Source organism: Cynocephalus volans, chromosome 8 (assembly GCF_027409185.1).
Source record: "Cynocephalus volans isolate mCynVol1 chromosome 8, mCynVol1.pri, whole genome shotgun sequence".
Lineage (NCBI taxonomy): Eukaryota > Metazoa > Chordata > Mammalia > Dermoptera > Cynocephalidae > Cynocephalus > Cynocephalus volans.
Genome location: NC_084467.1, coordinates 488,177 through 506,317, shown reverse-complemented (window position 1 = coordinate 506,317; position 18,141 = coordinate 488,177). Strand labels below are relative to the sequence as shown.

Genomic DNA, 18,141 nt, shown 5'->3' with positions numbered 1-18,141 from the left:
CTGTCACTGGACAAGTCTCCTCCCATAAGCTCTGGTCACAAGCCCACCCCTCCTGGCAGTGCCCAGCCTGACCACATCAGTGTCAGGCCTCTGGCTACCAGCCTGTCTTTTAGAAAAAACTTGGGCTGATCATGGGGCAGGGGGAGCTGGAAGGCAGCCGGGCCTCAGACCCCTGCATCTGTGAGTCACTGGTTCTTACTCTGACCTGCAGTCATTTGCGTCTAGCCTGGGGGGTTGTGGGTCCCCTGGTGAACCCTCAAGGTAGAGACTAACTTCCTCCTTTACTGGGCACTCAGCAGAGAGCCCAGGTTACCTCTGGGGAAGCCCAGCCCAGAGGGGAGAGGGCCCAGGCTGCAGGCACAGGAGGTGGGCAGCCGAGCAAGGCCCATCAGGGCTGAGTGTGACGGGGGTCAGGACCCTTGGCTTAGGTCGACTTCGGTCCAACTTCTGGGGCCTCCAGTCAGTGACCGGGTCTGTCCCTGTGCTGGCCCAGCACCCAGGCATGGTCACGACCAGGCAGCAGGACAGTCCCAGGCCCCCACTGGCTCGCTGGGGACGGGTCACAGGGGCATCGCGCCCCCTTCCCCCATCAGTCCCGGCTTTCTCCCAAGGCCTCCTCCCCCTCCTCGTTCCAGTGTGGGGCTCCCTCTAGTGGCCTCGTCTTCCTCCTGGAGCGGGGGGACCCTTCACAGCCTGAGGGGCGCTGCTGTGCTCACCCGCGACCACCCCATCCGCGCGAGCCCGTGTCTCTCAGAGCCCCCGTGGGACCCGGCAGAGGGCGAGCTCAGAGCTGGTGCTGGGGCGCAAAGCGACCGAGTGTGCCCGGCCCGGGGCGCGGACACAGCACCCTCCGTTTCCCGGGGGGCCCGCAGCCCGCCGACGTGACCAGGGCGCCTCCGGACTCGGACTACCACGGCCCCGGGGGTGCACGGGGACGGCGGAGGACCCCGCCGCAGCGACGGTCCTCGCGCGGCCGCCCACCCCAGGGGGCGCGGCCCGGGGCGGGGTCTCCCTTCTGACAGCCGGGGACGCGATGCGCGGGCGGGGGCGGCGCTTCTTGAGGGTCCCCACGCCGGCGGGTGGGGGGGCGGGAGGCGCCGCTGTCCCCGCGCAGGCCGGGGAGAGCGGCGGCGCGCGAGTCCCGGGTGCCCCGAGCGTGAGGCCGGGGAGGGAGGTGAGCGGGGCCCCGGCGGTGAACAGGGTCGGCCCCTGCCCCGCGACCCCCCGGCTCCCGCCCTCGCCCCGCCCCCAGCGCCCTCCTCCGCCCCGCCCCGTCCCGGCGCCCCCCGCCCCGCGCGTGCGCAGCCTCGGCCCGCCCCGCCGCGGCCCCGGTGACGTCAGGCGCGCCGCGCTCTCGGGCGCCCCCTGCGGGCCGCGCGCGCAGGCCGGGCCGCGGTCCCTTTAACTGCGCGGCCCGAGGGGCGCGGGCGGGCGGCGGGGCACCGGGCGGCCTCCGTGCTGCGGTCCTCGCGCCCGCTCGGGGCCGGCGGCGGATGGGCGGCCGCGGGCCGCGGGGCGGCAGCCAGGGCGCGGGCGGGAGCCGGGGGCGGGGGCGCCGGGGGCCGCGGCGCGGCGGGGCCGGGAACGGGCGGCCGGGCCGGGCGGGCCCCGCGCCGCCGCCGTCGCCGCCGCGCCATGGCGGAGACCAAGATCATCTACCACATGGACGAGGAGGAGACGCCGTACCTGGTCAAGCTGCCCGTGGCCCCCGAGCGCGTCACGCTGGCCGACTTCAAGGGCGTGCTCAGCAACCGGCCCGTGCACGCCTACAAATTCTTCTTCAAGTCCATGGACCAGGACTTCGGGTCAGTCGGCCGCGGGGCCTGCGCGCGGGCGCGGGTCGCACCTGTCCACGCGGGGCAGGACCGCGGGGCCCGGGGTTGTCAGCGCGCCCCGCCAGGCGCCCGTGAGCGAGCCGCGCCCCCGCGCCCGTCGCGGGGCACGGATCTGGGTCTGCGCCTGCACCTGGTGGCCCTTGGCGGCGCCGCGGTGCGTGGCGTGTGTACTCACCTGTCCGTGCGGAGCTGGAGAGCCTGGGGCCCTGACTGCCAGTCCTGGAACCTGAGAGCTCTGCACGACGGGCAGGCGAGGGTCCTGGCTTCTCCACTGCTTTCGGCCTGCCGCGTGTGCCTTGGGGTCAAGGTTCACGGCCCAGGGCCACCTCCATCCTAGAGTCCCACCTTGGCCCCCTCACACTCAGGGTCTGCGGCATCTCTTCCTTAAAGGTTAGGTACTGGGGCTCAGGGCTGGCCTGGAGAGTTTGCCACTCGTGGGAGCTGGGGTCAGGGAAGCGTTACCAGGTGGTAGGGGCAGGGTCCCAACCACCCGGTGGATCCCTTTGTTGGGATGGGGAGAAGTGGGATGGGCGGGACAGGGACACCCATCTGGCTGCTAGGGTATGCAGAAGTTTCCAGAGGCTCAAGATAGGCTCCCCGGGCCCCTTCTCCCGGGTCCCTATGACAGAGTGGAGATCAAGGGTCACTGGGGACCATGACGCTTCACTCCACTCATCCCTGCTGTAAGGTTCCTGGCCCTGGGGCCTCCGTGCCTAGCAGGCCACACAGCTTTGCATGCCTGGGAGCATCCAGGCCATCTGCTGACTTGGGGCAGCCTCTGGGCCAGTGTCTCCATGCCAGGCAGGTGGTGGCTGTCCCAGGTGAGGGGACTTCCCACTTGTGCTGAGCTGGGCCTCTGGGACAGGGAGCAGGAGGCTGGCTGTCTGCTTGAGGCCTGACCCAGCACAGCCACCGGTAACCCGAGCCCCCAGCTCAGCGATGCGGGGAGGGGGGGACACAGAGACCTCGTGGGCCCAGCATGTGGGCCAGTTGCCCTCAGGCAAGCCGGTGTCCTTGTGTGTGGCCACATCTTGGGACTTTGACATTGAGGCCGTTTCCTGGATTCTGTGGTTGCACGGTCCCTGGGCAGCACTAGGTCAGGTCAGGTTTGGGCCTCTCCATGGCTCTGAGGGTGGCCTGAGGGAAATTTGGACAACTGGACTCTTTTGCTCCCCACCAACTCCCACCTCCAGGGAGAAGCAGGAAGGGAGAGTGTCTGTGGCAGCTCTGAAGGCTGGGTGTGCCCAGCTCTGCCTGGTGGCCTTCCTGCTGGCTCAGGTTGGGTCTGGTGGGAGTGGGGGCTTTGTTTACCAGGTCTGGTCTGGCCCCGCCTCCCCTTGCTGGGCGACTTCACACAGTCTCTTTCCTTCTCTGGGCCTGGGCTGCTTTGGCTGAGAGCATCCGGTTTGTGAAAGAGTGCTTATGTTCTTAACTCAGTCTGTTATTTTAACAAAAATCACCAAAGTCACAAATGCCCGTTGTCACAAACTTATGCCACCAGGGAGCGTGTGGCAGGAGTGCACCCAGCCCCCCAGGCTGCCACCTCATACCCTGCTTTGGGTGCTTCCTGAGGGGACCCTGACATCTGCTTGTGACACCCACTGGGGGCTGCCCAGGAGCAGACGTAGCCTAGCCCCTACCCATGTGCACTTCCAGTGGAGGCCACTTTGGAGAACCCGTGGGTATCCTGACCTAGGAAGTGGGTGGGCAGATCTGGGCATTGAACTAGGAGTAGGAGTCCTTTGGGATGTTTGGACAGGGCTAGGAATGCGTGGGGCATGGGGCAGGGAACAGGCAGAGGAGCCTCAAGTTTCCCAGAGAGCTGGTGTGTTAGGCTGGGAAGGGATGGGCTGGGGTAACCCCGGGAGCCACACTGAGTGGATGGGACAGGAGCCTTGGCTTATTTCCTCTTGGCCGGTAGCCTAGTGGCCTCAGGAGCCTGGAAGAGGACCCCATGAACTGTCTTCTTCCTCCTCTCCCAAGTTCTATAGGCAGAGCTCCAAGTTCTATTTATCCTATAAAATAACTTATTCAGTGGAATAAATTTCTGTTGGGAGGGGCTGGTCAGTCACTCACACTTTAGCATAAATGAGGGCTGAGCTGGGCACTTGCCCTGGATATCAGCTGAATGTAGCTGGAGTCTGGGGGAAGGGAAGGAAGGTCTTGGCTGGGCTGGGGCAATAGACCCCCCCTCCACGAAAGAGGTAGTCTCAGACTGAGGTCTGCGAGGAGCATCTGGGTGAATCTGGGCCTTCTCCAACCCCCCATCCCACTGTAGGCACAGCTCTGGGTTCCCTGAACCTCTGCTCCAGACCACAGCTGGCTACCTGGTGAGGAAGGGAACCTGAGGTTGCGGCCATGGCCCCATGCCCTGGGCTGGGCTCCACTCCCTATGTGTGTCTTTGGCTAAGTGGGCAAAGGTCTCCCACCCATCCCCCACTGTTCACGCACAGGTCATGGCTGTTCTAGGGTTGGGGGGTGCAAAGTTAGGGAGGGCCTGTGGTGGGCTGGCCCGGAGGCACCCCGTGCTGGGTTTTGGTGGTTGGCGCTTAGTTCATGTGCTTGGTGGTGGCCCCAACCCCTCTGTCTCTGAGGGGTGGGTGATCCAGGCCCAGGGGCTAAGGGATGGGTAGAGGCAAGGGTCTCTGGGGCCACCTGCCTGTGGGCACAGGTGTTCAGAGGGCTTCTCTCTGCCCTGCCTGCTCTGATGCTGGAGCCTGTATAGCCTGAGTCTGGGGAGGGTGCTCCGTACCACCTATGGGACAGGCTGGTCAGGAGTTGGTGCCCTCCCGCTGGTGAGACAACAGGCCCGTGAGGCCGAGGGCCCATAGGGGGCCTTTGAGGGCTTGGGGATGGCTATGGGCCTCCCACCCCATGCCAGCTTGCTGTGTGGTGGGGAGGATGGGGTGTGGTTGGGGCTGTGCCACTGGGGAGGGCTGGCCTATGGTGTGCTGGGGCCTCCAGGAGCCCCGAGGGTCCTCTTCTGCCTGCAGCTGCACTGGACTCCAAGGGCCCTGCCTCTGAGAGCAGATTCCTCCCTGGGGCGGGTCTGCAGGGGCAGCAGGCAGAGCCTGGCAGTCTTGAGTTAGAGGTTAACCGGGACGTTGCTAGGAATTCTCAGTGCTGGCTGGGGGTGCCCCTGGGTGAGTGTCAGTGGAGCAGCTCCTGAAGCCCCTCTCCTGCCTGCAAGGTGAACCTCCTGAGGGAGCCTGTGGGTTGTGGGGGGGCGTCTCCCCCATGCTGTGGCCTCCACCCACTCTAGACCTTATCCTTGCTGTGGAGCCCCTGCAGAGGTCGTGCTGGCCACCTGTGGGCAGCATCCCGCACCCCCAGTGGAGAGCACTCCTGTCCCTCGTCCTGGGGCCCTGGTACCTGCTCCCCTGTTTGGCTGGGGTGAGGAGGGAGCTGGGCTCTCCTGGGATCTGGGTAGGTACCTGGCTCTGCCCTTCCTGCCCCAGCCTGCCTTCTTCCTGGCCTAGCGGTGCTGGGGCCTGGGCTGCCCCCAGTGCCCCGACACCTGGATGGAAGGCAGGACGCCTTTCATGCCAGTTGGAAGACAGGGTTCCTCAGGCTGGGGAGCGCCGGGAGAGCAGGGCCCCAGGGAGCGGTGTCCACGTAGGGGTGGGGGCGCAGTGTGGCTGTGGGGTCCCTCTGGATGGGGGCGCCAGGCGGGAGCTGTGTGTGGGTGCTGGGGTTGCTCACATCTCATGGTGAGTCAGAGAGGGCTGGGTCCTGGGCGCGGCAGGGAGAGGCTGCCGGCTGGGCCCACTTGGGCTGAGTGTTGGGGCTGGGGCGGGCACCAGGTCCCTGCTGGGCCTCTGTGTGGTCCGGTCCCTCAGTCTCACCGTGGTCTCAGGCCACGGGCTGCCGTTGGCAGTGCGCCAGGTGCCTGGGGGCTCCCCACCCCACCCCAGGCCGCCCTGGGTCTTCCTGTGCTGGCAGCCTCTCACCGTGGCCTCCTTGGCTGAGGTATGGCATGGGGGTCACCACCTCTCCTGGAAGCTGGCCCAGTTCTGCAGAGCTGTGGCTCGTGAGTGGGGGCAGCAGACATGGGGGGTGTGATCCTGAGAAGTGCCCTTCTCTGCCACTGGGGGTGTCCACTGCATTGGTGAGGCCTGGCCTGCATCGGGAGGCAGCTGTAGGGCTCTCGAAGGCCGTGCAGGGTGGCCCTCCATGTCTCTGCCATCTGCTCTGCCCCATGGCCCAGGGCCTCCTCCCAGTGGGTAGGTGGACCAGGGCCTTGTGTCCTGGGTGGGATTGTGGGGGCCAGCTCTGCTGGGGTCTCCTGCCTCCTGCTGTTGCCCAGGACTGGCCGAGTGGAGATGCCCTGGGGACAAAGGGCCTGGAGCTGTGGGCAAGGGGCCCTGCAGCTGGCTTTGGGCCTCACGGGCCAAGAGGCTGCTTCCTGTCAGGTGTGCATCCGGGCCTGGCCCAGTCTCCCAGCTCCCGTTTCTCCACTGGGCCCAAGTCCCAGGCGTGGAAAATCCCACTGCTGAGCAGGGCTGGGTGCCAGGGGGGATGGGGTGTCTAGCTGCCCCTACTGCAGGCCCTGCCCCACTCCCACTTCTGAGCTGTCCTGGCTGCTGCCCTGACCCCTTTGAACCCTGACCCCGGGTCTCTGGCCCCCTTCCCAGTGTTTGTTCCCTGGCCCTCTGTGTCCTGCCTGGGTGCCTCTGCCCCTCCCCCAAGCCCACCTGACCAAGCTGTGTCTCTGGCTGCCTTCCAGGTCTTGAGGTGGGGTCATGGCCCCCTGAGAGTCGAGGCTGGTCCAGGAGGGCAGCGGCTGCTTTGGGTCTGCATGCCATCTCGGCCCGCCTGTGCCTGTCTGGGGGTCCGACTGTCCACCTCTGTGCTGTGACAGGCTGGGGGGATACAGGAGAGGAGCCAGACTCTGGTGCAGATGGGCACAAGCAGTGCGGGTCCTACTGCAGGGTCCTGTGGGTGCTCCAGAGAGACCTGGGTGGGGAGAGGAGTGGAGGGGGAGCTCATGGGCCAGCCCCAGTGGGTAGGCGACAGGCATGAGGTAGAGAGGTGGTTGTTGGGGAACTTTGGCTCCCCTGGGTGGGTAGGAGCTGCAAGTCTCAGTGTAGGGTGGGTGGCTGAGGGGCTGGCGGGTGGGAGGGCCATTCTGGAATGGTTGGAAGGTGGGGCCTCGTGGTGTGGGGTGGATTTGGGGTGAGGGACAGAGACCAGTCATTGGGGAGTCCCGGGCACCTGGAGACAGGGAAGCCGGCGCAGGCCCAGGAGGAGTCTGCATGTGGCTCGGCCACGGCGGAGAGGTTGCAGCGGGGGAGTGTTGGAGGCCATGGCCCCCGAGCCCCAGGGCTGGACCAGGTCCCCAGGGGAGGGTGAGGTGGAGACAAGCCTGGATGGAGCCTGGGCCACACAGGGAGTCCCTCACCCTGTCTGTCTGTCCCCCAGGGACTGGGGGCTGACTCTAGAGGAGAACAGGAGTCCTGGGCTGACTGTCTTGGTGCTGGCAGGGCATCCACAGACTGGCATCCATGCATGTGGCGGGCGCCCGTTTCCAGGCCCAAGGCTGGGGGGTGTGGTCTCTGGAGCCCACAGGGCCGGCCCCAGGCATGGTGGTCTCATAGGCCATCTGCCCACAGGGTGGTGAAGGAGGAGATCTTCGATGACAACGCCAAGCTGCCCTGCTTCAATGGCCGCGTGGTTTCCTGGGTGAGGCTGCGGGAAGCCTGTGTGGGTGCCTGTGTCCTGGCCTAAGGGTACTCAGTGGGGGTCCCAGTGTCCAGGAGCTGGGGTCCTTTCTGGGGGAGTTGGCAGGTGTGGGGTCGGGCTCTGGGAGGCTGGGTTTGGGTAGGCGGTAGGGGGCTGGTCACCTGTGCCCCAGACGCCCTGCAGGGGTTGGCCTGCCAGCAAGGGGGGTGTCCCAAGCTCCCCCTCTCCCTCTGCAGCTGGTTCTGGCTGAGGGCGCTCACTCAGATGCGGGGTCCCAGGGCACTGACAGCCACATGGACCTGCCTCCAACTCTTGAGCGGACAGGTGGCATTGGGGACTCACGGCCCCCCTCCTTCCAGTAAGGACTGTGGTGGGGCTGGGATCCCACTGGGCCAGGGAGGCGAGGGGGCCAGCCTGCCCATCCTACCCTGCTCTCATTGGCACAGCCCCAATGTGGCCAGTAGCCACGACGGGATGGACAATGAGACTGGCACCGAGTCCATGGTCAGCCACCGGCGGGAGCGAGCCCGACGCCGGAACCGTGAGGAAGGTACCATGGCTGTGCCTTCCCAGCCCTGGATCCCAAACCTCCCCAGGACCTTGTGGTGCACCTCAAGTTCCTGCCAACTTTCAGTTACTGCCCCCCAGCTAGTGGAGGTTCCTGGGTAGGGGGCCTAGGCCTGGTGACCCCCAGAGACCCCACAGTCACCCTGTCAGCTCCCACCCTGTGCTCCTGACCCTGTGAGCTCCAGGGGACCCCATGGTCAGCTCCCTCGTTGCTGCTCCCACAGCCTCAAGGCCCAATGGGCACCCGAGAGGAGACCGGCGGCGGGAACGGGGGCTGGCCCCGGACAGCGCCTCCACTGTGCTGAGCAGCGAGCTGGAGTCCAGTAGCTTCATCGACTCTGAGGACGACGAGAACACGAGCCGGTGCGGTGGGCTGTGCGTGTGCCTGTGTGCATGAGGTCATGTGTGTGCATGACGGTGCAGGTGGCTGGGCCAGCTGCATGTGTTCATGTGCCTGTGTTTGCCTGTTGGTGTGGGGTCTGCACGTGCTCCTGTGTGCGTGTCACATGTGCAGGGTGTGGGGCGTGGATGCTGGAGCTGAGCCTCGTCCTGGACACACCTGACCCCGGCCCTGCGGTTCCCACGTCTGGCCTGTCAGGAGCAGGTGCAGCCCTGCACCCCTACCCCCAGAACCTCTGACCTCTGACCTCCCACCCCCAGGCTGAGCAGCTCCACAGAGCAGAGCACCTCCTCCCGGCTCGTCCGCAAGCACAAGCGCCGGCGGCGGAAGCAGCGCCTTCGGCAGACAGACCGGGTAGGTGGTGGGGCTGGGTGTGGGTGCACAGGGTCTGCTGTCCTGCAGCCCCTCACCCAGGTCCCTCTGCAGGCCTCATCCTTCAGCAGCATCACCGACTCCACCATGTCCCTGAACATCATCACTGTCACACTCAACATGGGTGAGCTCCAGGGCAGGGGTGCAGGGAGGGGGTGGGAGAGGGTGCGTTCGGGTCGGAGCCTGCTCACTGCCCCTCCCCCTCCACCCCCTGCAGAGAGGCACCACTTCCTGGGCATTAGCATCGTGGGCCAGAGCAATGACCGGGGTGACGGTGGCATCTACATTGGTTCCATCATGAAGGGCGGGGCGGTGGCTGCTGATGGCCGCATCGAGCCTGGCGACATGCTCCTGCAGGTATGGCCACAGGGCTGCGGGGCTGAGGTGTGCACCCCATCACTGCCCTGACCCCTAACCTCTAGATACCCCCAACCCCAGGTGAATGATGTCAACTTCGAGAACATGAGCAATGATGACGCCGTGCGGGTGCTGAGGGAGATCGTGTCCCAGACGGGGTGAGACATGGGGTGGCGTGGGGTGGGCGGAGGGGCCATAGGGCACTATATGACCTGCCCATCCTACAGGCCCATCAGCCTCACGGTGGCCAAGTGCTGGGACCCAACCCCCCGGAGCTACTTCACCATCCCCAGGGGTGAGTGACGCCAGGGGGTGGGTGGGTGGGTGGGGGGCACCTGGGCCCAGCCTGAAGGGCCTCTCTCCTCTGTGCCCCTGTGCCCTGCTCTCCCCGACCCCATCCATCTGTCTGTCCATCGTATGTTTCCACGTGGTGGCTGCCCAGCTGACCCCGTGCGGCCCATCGACCCGGCCGCCTGGCTGTCCCACACGGCGGCGCTGACGGGAGCCCTGCCGCGCTACGGTACGAGCCCCTGCTCGAGTGCTGCCACGCGCACCAGCTCCTCCTCACTAACCAGCTCCGTGCCCGGCGCTCCACGTAAGTGGCAGCTCCCGTGAGCCCCAGCAGGAAACAGGCTCGGAGGGTGAGGGTCTGCCCCAGCCTTGAGCGCTGGTGCTCACGTGATTGTCGCCAGGGCCCACAGCACGTGTGGTTCTGTCTCAACACCCTCTGCAGACTTGTACGCAGACATGCAGGTGCACCTCATGCAGCCCCACCCCCAATGTCGGGGGCAGGAGGTGTATGTAGGGGCCCCTGTTGGGGGTGCGCTGAGTCGGGGTGTAGGATGCGTGCGTGGCCCCCACTTTGCTTTCCTGCTGCTAACACGACTAACAGCCCTGAGCTCGCAGGGAAGGGGGACATATGGGAGAGGAAGAGGCATGGCCTGTCCCCACCAGGCTTTGGGCTGCAGGGTGGGGGTGGCCTCCCTCCAGTTTGGGCCCAAGATCCTGATGGAAAGAGTCTGCAGAGGTGGGAGGTGAAGGTCCAACCCCTCACCCCCACCTGCTCCCAGTCCCTGTGGGGGACCATCCTGCGACGGGCACACAGCCCCCCAGGCTGGACTCCCCTGAGGGCCTGGAGTCCTCTGTGGCCTGTCCGACCCGAGCCCTCCCCGTGCCTGGTAGGCAGAAGGGGCTGAGGAGGGGGCCGTGCCTTGCAGAGCTGGAGGAGGCACCGCTGACAGTGAAGAGCGACATGGGCGCGGTCGTTCGGGTCATGCAGCTGCCAGACTCGGGCCTAGAGATCCGCGACCGCATGTGGCTCAAGATCACCATCGCCAACGCTGTCATCGGTGAGTAGCCATCAGCCACCTGGCCAACTGTGGGGGGAGGGGCTGAGTCGTGGCTGCCCGGGGCTCTGCCAGCCTGACCTGTGGCGTGTGGCCAGGGGCGGACGTGGTGGACTGGCTGTACACGCATGTGGAGGGCTTCAAGGAGCGGCGCGAGGCCAGGAAGTACGCCAGCAGCATGCTCAAGCACGGCTTCCTGCGGCACACGGTCAACAAGATCACCTTCTCTGAGCAGTGCTACTACGTGTTCGGGGACCTGTGCAGCAGTGAGTAGGGGCTGGGGCTGCGGCTGCTGCTGGGGGTTGCTGGAGAGCCTGTCGCTCTGCCCTCACCCGCCCTTCGCTCCCCTCCTGCCAGATCTTGCAGCCCTGAACATCAACAGTGGCTCCAGTGGAGCCTCGGATCAGGACACACTGGCCCCGCTGCCCCACCAGGCTGCCCCCTGGCCCCTGGGTCAGGGCTACCCCTACCAGTACCCGGGGCCCCCGCCCTGCTTCCCACCTGCCTACCAGGATCCCGGTTTTAGCTACGGCAGCGGCAGCACTGGGAGTCAGCAGAGTGAAGGTGAGCTCAGCCAGGCCTCCATGCCCGGCTGCTGCCCTGGTGCCACCCCCGCCACCTGGTCCTGCCCTTCCCCTGCCGCTGTTGCACGCACTCCTCCTGTGTGCTTGGGCCCTGGGTGAGCTCCGTCCAGAAGGGGTGAGTGCCAGGGAGACCAGGGAGCTGGTGCGTGAGGGGAGGGTCAGGGAAGAGTTTGACTCAGGGACAGCCTGGACCCCACCTCACCTGGGTTGAGGGAGGGTGGGGATGAGGGGCCTCAGGGAACCTGGAGGCTGTGGTGGTTGTGCGTGGCAGGGGTAGGGGCTGGTGTTCCAGGTGTGGCACAGGTAAGAGGACAGGTGACAGCTTGGCAAAGGGGTGTGTGGCAGGACCGGGGATGGAGGTGGCTGAGAGCGTCAAGCAGGGTCACACTCTGGCCACACGACACGGGGAAGGTGGGGCTCAATCTCCCCTGTGGCTCCTGCAGCCAGGCAGGGAGCCAGGTGTGAACAGTGCCATAGACAACTCCGTCCCCATGGCTAGGATATGTGGGGAACTGGGGAATCGGGAGTGTCCCTGAGGGGGTGACTTGCTAAGTAGAGGCCTGAGACCCAGTGGGTACAACGAGGTCAGAGGACATGCCTACAGGGCCTGTGAGGGGTGCAGGCAGCAGCCTGGGAGACCTGGAGAAGGATGGGAGACAGAGGAGAGGAAGGCTGGGGGAGTGGTGGGCCTGGACAAGCTGTCTTGGGGTGTCCTCGGACCCTGGACAGGCCTTTGCACCCTCCCAAGCCCAAGCCCGCAGTCAAGCCCAGCTGGCGGCAGGTGTGGGTGCCCAGTCCGGGCCTGGTGTGTAACTCATGCTATCCCTTGCTTTGTGCTGAGCAAGCCTTAGACTGAAGGACTAGCGGAGTGGACCCTCGGGGCCGGTAAGCCAGGGTCCTGCCCAGCGTCCCTCTCAGCATGTCCCCAGCCAGCCCAGGTCCTCAGGTTCCTGCCCTTCCTGGGAGCCCAGGACCGAGCCTGAGCCAAGTAACTGGCCAGGGCTCCAGAGTTGGGTGGATAGTGGGTCTTTGGGTGGGGAACCCAAGATGGCCGCCGGGAGCACCGGGCACACAGGGGCCTTCGCTGGTGCTGTTTCTCAGCTGCAAGACCAGGCCCTGGGTCCAGGTGTCGGGGTGAGGTTTGGGGTGCCACCTGCCTGCTGCAGCTGCTCCTGCTTCTCTGGGTGGTGCCGGCCCTGCCCTGAGTCTGCATGGCTGCCCCCCAACCCCCACCCTGGCTTGGGACCACCTGGCCTTGCCTCTGGTTGCCTGGCAGTGGCTTGTTGTCCTGGAAGTGACCCAGCCTGGTGCTGACCCCCACCTTTCCGCTTCCCTTCTTGTCCCAGAGAGCAAAAGCAGCGGGTCCACCCGGAGCAGCCGTCGGGCCCCGGGCCATGAGAAGGAGCACCGGGTGGCCGGAGCTGGGGGCAGCGGCAGCGAATCAGCACACACGGCGCCTAGTGGGACGGGCAGTGGCTGGCGGGAGCGTCCGGCCAGCCAGCTCAGCCGTGGCAGCAGCCAGGCCTCAACGGTTGCCCCAGGGCTCCCTCCGCTGCACCCCCTAACGAAGGCCTATGCGGTGGTGGGTGGGCCGCCTGGGGGGCCACCTGTCCGGGAGCTGGCTGCTGTCCCCCCGGAGCTGACCGGTAGCCGCCAGTCCTTCCAGAAGGCTATGGGGAACCCCTGCGAGTTCTTCGTGGACATCATGTAGCCCATTGCAACACTTTCAGTTGTGTACTGGGTGGCCGCAGTCCTGGGGCAGCCATAGCCCTGCTGCACCCAGCGGGGTGGGCTTGCCTTAGTGGTGGCCAGCCTGGGACAGGCCAGCCTGTGGGGTCTGGGCCTGGGTGGGCAGTGGGAGCAGTGGAGGTGAGAGACTGAGGACGGCCTGGACGTAGCCCATCTGCTCCTGGGGTCTTTCCTGGTGGGGAGCAGGTTGTCATACAGATCCTCAGGGGAGAGTCCCTCTCTGTCCTCAGGCAGATCTGACCCACCCCCTCAGCGTGAGCCTCAGGGACCCTCACCCCTCCTTGGTCTGGAGGCGACCCCCTCTATGAGGAAGACCCACTTGGGCACCGTGCCACCCCCCACTCTCCTAAAGAGCTGTGCACGGGGCCCAGATTGAACAAGACCAGCACCCCTCCCCACCCAGCTCACAGGCCTGCCCATCTGGCCCTGGAGGGGGGCCCTCGAGGGGATTAGAATCTGTGGATGCCCAGAGGAGGGGTCTAATTTATTTATTTATTACCTGGCCTGTGGGCTCTGGGGGAGGGGTGGTCAGGTCAGTGCCACCCCTGCCCAGCAGGAACTGAGTCTGCATGTTGTCCCCTCCCAAGCGCGTGGACAACAGGTTGGTGGGAGAGACAAGAAAGAGGCCAGGCAGGAGGGGAATGTGACCCTAAGGGTCAGGGGGCACGGATGTGCACAGCTGCTGCAGGGATGGGGTCGTGGGGACATGGGAGGGCAGCTGGGCCTGTCCTCCCTGTCCCTGGGTGAGCGCCTGCCCACATACGTGCTGCCTTCCTGGCATCTCTGGCCCTGCACCTCTGTGCTGTAGATATTGTATCAAAGTCCCAGCGTCCGGCTAGTTAACATAGAGCTGCTTCCGTGTAAATGCTGCTTCTGTGTAAATGCTATTTTAAACACTAAAAATCATTTAATTTTGTGGGGCCGATGTGTGGACTGTGTCTCTTCTCTGTGGCTGTACTGCCTTAGGAGACTGAAACATGGGGTCTGGGCCAGCCTCCCCCGAGTGCCCTGCCGAGGGCTGACCCTGTGACTCTTGACTCGAGGCCCTGCCTGGGCTTGGCTGGGTGCTGTACTCCAACTCTGGCAGCTCCGAGGCTCTGTGCTTGCTGCCAGCAGGATCCTGGTGGGTGGTTTTCTGTCCGTGGTACTGGCTCCTGGCTGCAGGGGTCCTGGTAGCTGGTGCTGGCCGTGGTGCTGACCCCCTCCTCTCCCTGGGCTCTGTCCGCGGTGCTGGGGTGGGCTCAACCCCACTCTGCCCACTCAGGCTGGGCTGGGGAGAGAAGGAAGCTGCATGCCCCCTTTCGCCCTGAGTGGCCTCTGCCCTGGGGCCCACAGTCAGGGCACACACCCAGGCCCACCCACCTGACCTCCCATTCCTGTGATGGTGGGAGGGGCCCAGGCTGGGCCTTCCGATGGCCTGGTTGGGGGCTTTCCTGCTTCCTTTCCTGAGTGCACTGTGGCTTTGAGGAACCCTCTGTGGGCCTCCTTCTGCAGCAGTGGGCTGGGTCACCTGGGCAGGCCTTGGCAGGGACTTGGCAGGGACGGGGACAAAGCTGGACCCTGGGGCTCTCGGTGGGGGAGGGTACACTGGCTCCACCTTTATGCTGCAGGCTGTGGGTTATTGTGGGGTCAAAGTCAGCAGACAATTTTCAGAACCTAGAGCTGGGGGGCCACGGGCACAGTCTGGGGGCTGCTGGGTTGGGGAGGTTCTTGACTATGTCTCACTGAGGGTGAGTTCACTGGGTCAGAGGTCACTTGTTTTTTCCCTGACTCTCCTCCCCATCCCCACTGCTGCTCCTGCCGCTGGTGTCCCTGGGACCCCTTCCCAGGAAGAACTCGGGAGTGTTGAGCTCTGGCTGCCACAGCAGCATATAACACTTGGGCAGGTGGAAGGTGGTCAGGATGCTCAGGGCACAGAAGACGATGGCACCCATGTGCACCACAGGCTGGTAGGCCACTGGCACGTTGGCCAGGAGTGGCACAAAGGACACCCAGGTGATGAAGTAGGCCAGCATGGCAAACGTGATGCTGCGGGCACGGCTGTAGCGGCTAGGTTGGCTCTGCACCAGGAAGGTGCCCAGGAAGCAGAGGAAGGCCAGTGTGGCATTGGTGGCATGCACGAGGCTGAAACTGAGCCAGGAGCGTACGCGGCAGTGGACCAGCCCCTCCGTGGGCAGCACCTGCCAGTCCGTCACCACCTCTGGCGGGAAGGCCACGAGGAACCAGGTGCACAGTGCAGCCTCCACCGAGATGGCCAGTAGAACCACCAACCAGGCCCAGGGCCCCCGCAGGCAGCTGTGCAGCCAGTCTGCCCAGCTGGGTGGCAGCTCTGACTCCACGAAGATCTCGGCCGCCTGCAGGAAGAGTGTGCTCAGGCAGCCCGTGAGCGGGACATGGCACAGGGGCTGCTGGACCAGGCAGCTGGCAGGGCTGGGCCGGCCGGGAAACAGGAGGGCGCTGAGGCAGACGAAGCTCAGGCAGCCCAGGCCGAAGCAGGCCAGCGGCCCGCCCGAGGCCCGAACCAGCGGGCTGTCCTGGTAGTGAGCGAAGAGCCCCAGGGCGGCCAGAGCCAGGCCCAGCGCCAGACCCAGCAGCACTAGCAGCACCAGCACCACCGGCTCCCCCCATGCCAGGAACCTGGGCTTGCGGGGGAGGCAGCGTGTGCTCCGCTCTGGAGACCACTGGTCCTGCTCACACGGAGTACAGATGAGGTCGTCTGCAGGAGGGGGCAGAGAAAGGGTGCTGGGGGGACCACCACTGGGGGACGTGGCCCCTGGGCCTCACATCAGCCCAGAGCTGGGTCTCGGTGTGACCCCTGCCCAGGCTGCACTCCTGCTCCCCTCCCCCCACACTCAGGGCCTTGCTGGGGAGGTGCTCACCTGGGCTGTGCCGGTAGCTGCCTGACCTGCAGTCCATGCAGTCGTAGCAGCAGGAGTGGAAGCCCTTCACGCGGCGCACCTGGCCCTCGCTGCACTGCTGCGAGCACTGGGACACCGGCTCCTGGGCATGGGCCTCAGGGTCTGGCTCTGCTCAGCTGGGTGGACCTGCCCAAGACCCGGGATGGCCCCCACCCCGAGGCTGCGCCAGCTGCAGGGACGGCTGTGTGGGCCTCACCTGCGTGCCCTGCACTCACCTCGTTGTGGGGCGTGTGCCACCACATCCGGGAGCGCCACAACTGAAGGCTGCCGTTGAAGGTGCCCACAGTACGGAGATCAGGCTGTGAGTCCCGCCACACCCACTGCTTCAGGTCATACTCCCTGTCCATGTTCCCACTAGCATCAAACCGCAGCAACACGCCGCGCACGCGGAAGCTCAGGTTGTACATGTTGTCCAGGAGCTGGAGGTGGGGACGGGGCTGAGCCAGGAGCCACCTCTGGCCAAGACGGGTATGGCCCCACCTGCTGCCCAGCCCACGCATGGGCAGGGGCCGCGACACACCGGCCCCAGCGCCCTCACCTGCCAGGGCTGCACAGGCTCTCTCCTGGGGCAGCCCGAGGCGTTACACTGCAGCGTGTTGTGCAGGGCCTGGGCCACGCTGTACACTGCTGCGTAGGCAGGGAAGGTCTGGTGATGCATCAGCCCGGCCGACAGGTTCTGCAGCGTGATGTGGTCACACTGCGGGCAGCGTGGCCCCACCACATCATCCTCCAGGCCAGGCTGCTCAGCCTGCAGCGAGGTGCAGAAGGCCGGGTCTGCGGCCCGGGCCAAGTGGGTCTCCACATAGTGGGAGAACTCGGGCAGTGGGATGCCCCGCTGCAGGAAGCCAAGCACGGTACCCACCTGGGCCATGCCAGGCAGCGCCATGACCATGTCAGAAGTCAGCCAGGTCTCACTGGCCACCCAGACTTTGGGTGAGAGATTGTAGTCGATGCAGTAGCTGAAGAGGGCGTGGGCGGCGCGGGCGGAGGCAAACAGCACCACCACCTGCACGTTGCTCTGGTTCACCTGGTGCAGCAGGTCCTGCACCCTGCCCAGCCGCGAGCCCTCGATGCGGGGCACCGGCACCAGGCCCTCATGGGCAATGCAGATACCCTGCGCGTTGGCCAGGCTCGAGAAGATGCCCAGGCCTTCCCGGCCGTACTCATCGTCGCTGCCCAGCGCAGCCACCCAGTTCCAACCGAACTGCTGCAGTAGCTCCACGGTGGCTGTCAGCTGCACACGGTCACTGGCCACCGTGCGGAAGAAGGAGGGGAAGGTCTCCCGCGAGCTCAGCCGGTCCATGCTGGCACCGTAGCTGACCTGCGGAGCCGAGGGGCGCCTCCTGAGGTGGGGCTCCCTGAGTGGGGCCGGGTGGGGGCAGTGACTCAAGGGGGTGGGACCCACCTGGGGCATGAGGAAGAAGCTGAACAACTTGCCCGTGATGAGGGCCAGCTCTGAGGAGTGGGGCCCTATGACGGCCAGCACGCGGGGCTGGTAGCGTGTGTAGTCGCAGTAGGCGGCAATGTTGCGGCTGCGCTCCTTGGCCAGGAACACGAGGCTGGGCTTCATGGCGACCATGGGCTCCGAGCACGTGTCAAAGAAGTCATGTCCCAGGCGCAGCCCAGGCAGCAGTGCCGACCCGTTGTTGATCTCCTCCACGGCCATCTTCACAGCCAGTGCCCACAGCAGGCCGAGGGACTGGAACCTGAGGCCACATGGGGCTGCAGGTGGCTGCCTCGTCCCGGGCTCGGGAGCACCGCGAACCCATGGACCCCCAGCCCCCAGCTGCTCCTGCCTCCGTACCTGGTGCACACGATGCTGTTGGGCCGTGTCCTGTGCTGGAGGTCAGCCGCCACGGTCGAGCCCAGGGGGAAGAGCCCGCCCAGCACGTAGTCCCCTTGCATCCTGAGTTGTCGCGACAGGCACAATGGGGCCCCCATCGCAAGGCCCAGGAGAGCCGCAAGGCTGAGGCCTAGAATGGCAGAGCCTGGCATGGCAGGTGATCGCTTGCACAGGGTGTGAAGTGGGTGTACCAGGAGGCAGCCCAAGATATAGTGAGTCCAGGGGGAGGGGCAGAGGATTTGTTTAGCAAAACCCTCACCATCCCCAGCTGCCATGCCTCCGGGGACCCCTAGCAACGTCCTCACTTTCCTGGCTCAAAGGCTTGTGCAGGCTGGGCTCTTGTCCTGACACCACTGCAAATCTCTCTGTCAGACAGAGGCCTGGCAGGCAGGCTCCGAGCAGCTGCTGATAGTGGCCTTCTTACCTGCCTATGCTCAAGCCCCTCGGCACCCCACCCCCATTTCTGGAGCTGCCCAGCAGACTAGAGA

General features: G+C 65.7%; 2 protein-coding genes across 3 annotated transcripts; one reads left to right on the top strand and one right to left on the bottom strand.

The window, feature by feature from the left end:
- The first annotated feature begins 1,579 nt into the window (after window positions 1–1,579).
- On the top strand, window positions 1,580–13,817 carry DVL1 (dishevelled segment polarity protein 1). 2 transcript variants are annotated; one of them, XM_063104158.1, is made up of 15 exons: window positions 1,580–1,805; window positions 7,448–7,517; window positions 7,754–7,875; window positions 7,964–8,067; window positions 8,309–8,447; window positions 8,745–8,838; window positions 8,911–8,980; window positions 9,074–9,213; window positions 9,295–9,371; window positions 9,441–9,508; window positions 9,656–9,733; window positions 10,431–10,562; window positions 10,658–10,825; window positions 10,917–11,123; window positions 12,490–13,817. In XM_063104158.1, exons 1-15 carry the CDS (start codon window positions 1,636–1,638, stop codon window positions 12,852–12,854), a joined length of 2,004 nt encoding a protein of 667 aa, XP_062960228.1. In that variant the 5' UTR covers window positions 1,580–1,635; the 3' UTR covers window positions 12,855–13,817. The 2 variants fall into 2 exon arrangements, with proteins under 2 accessions (XP_062960228.1, XP_062960227.1); XM_063104157.1 differs by having other exon boundaries at window positions 9,656–9,808.
- Window positions 13,818–14,336: 519 nt separating this feature from the next.
- TAS1R3 (taste 1 receptor member 3) lies at window positions 14,337–17,967 on the bottom strand. The gene is made up of 6 exons (XM_063104156.1): window positions 17,615–17,967; window positions 17,216–17,516; window positions 16,349–17,131; window positions 16,026–16,229; window positions 15,772–15,892; window positions 14,337–15,608 (listed from the first exon to the last, which is right to left on the bottom strand). Exons 1-6 carry the CDS (start codon window positions 17,926–17,928, stop codon window positions 14,644–14,646), a joined length of 2,688 nt encoding a protein of 895 aa, XP_062960226.1. The 5' UTR covers window positions 17,929–17,967; the 3' UTR covers window positions 14,337–14,643.
- Between the last annotated feature and the right edge of the window lie 174 nt (window positions 17,968–18,141).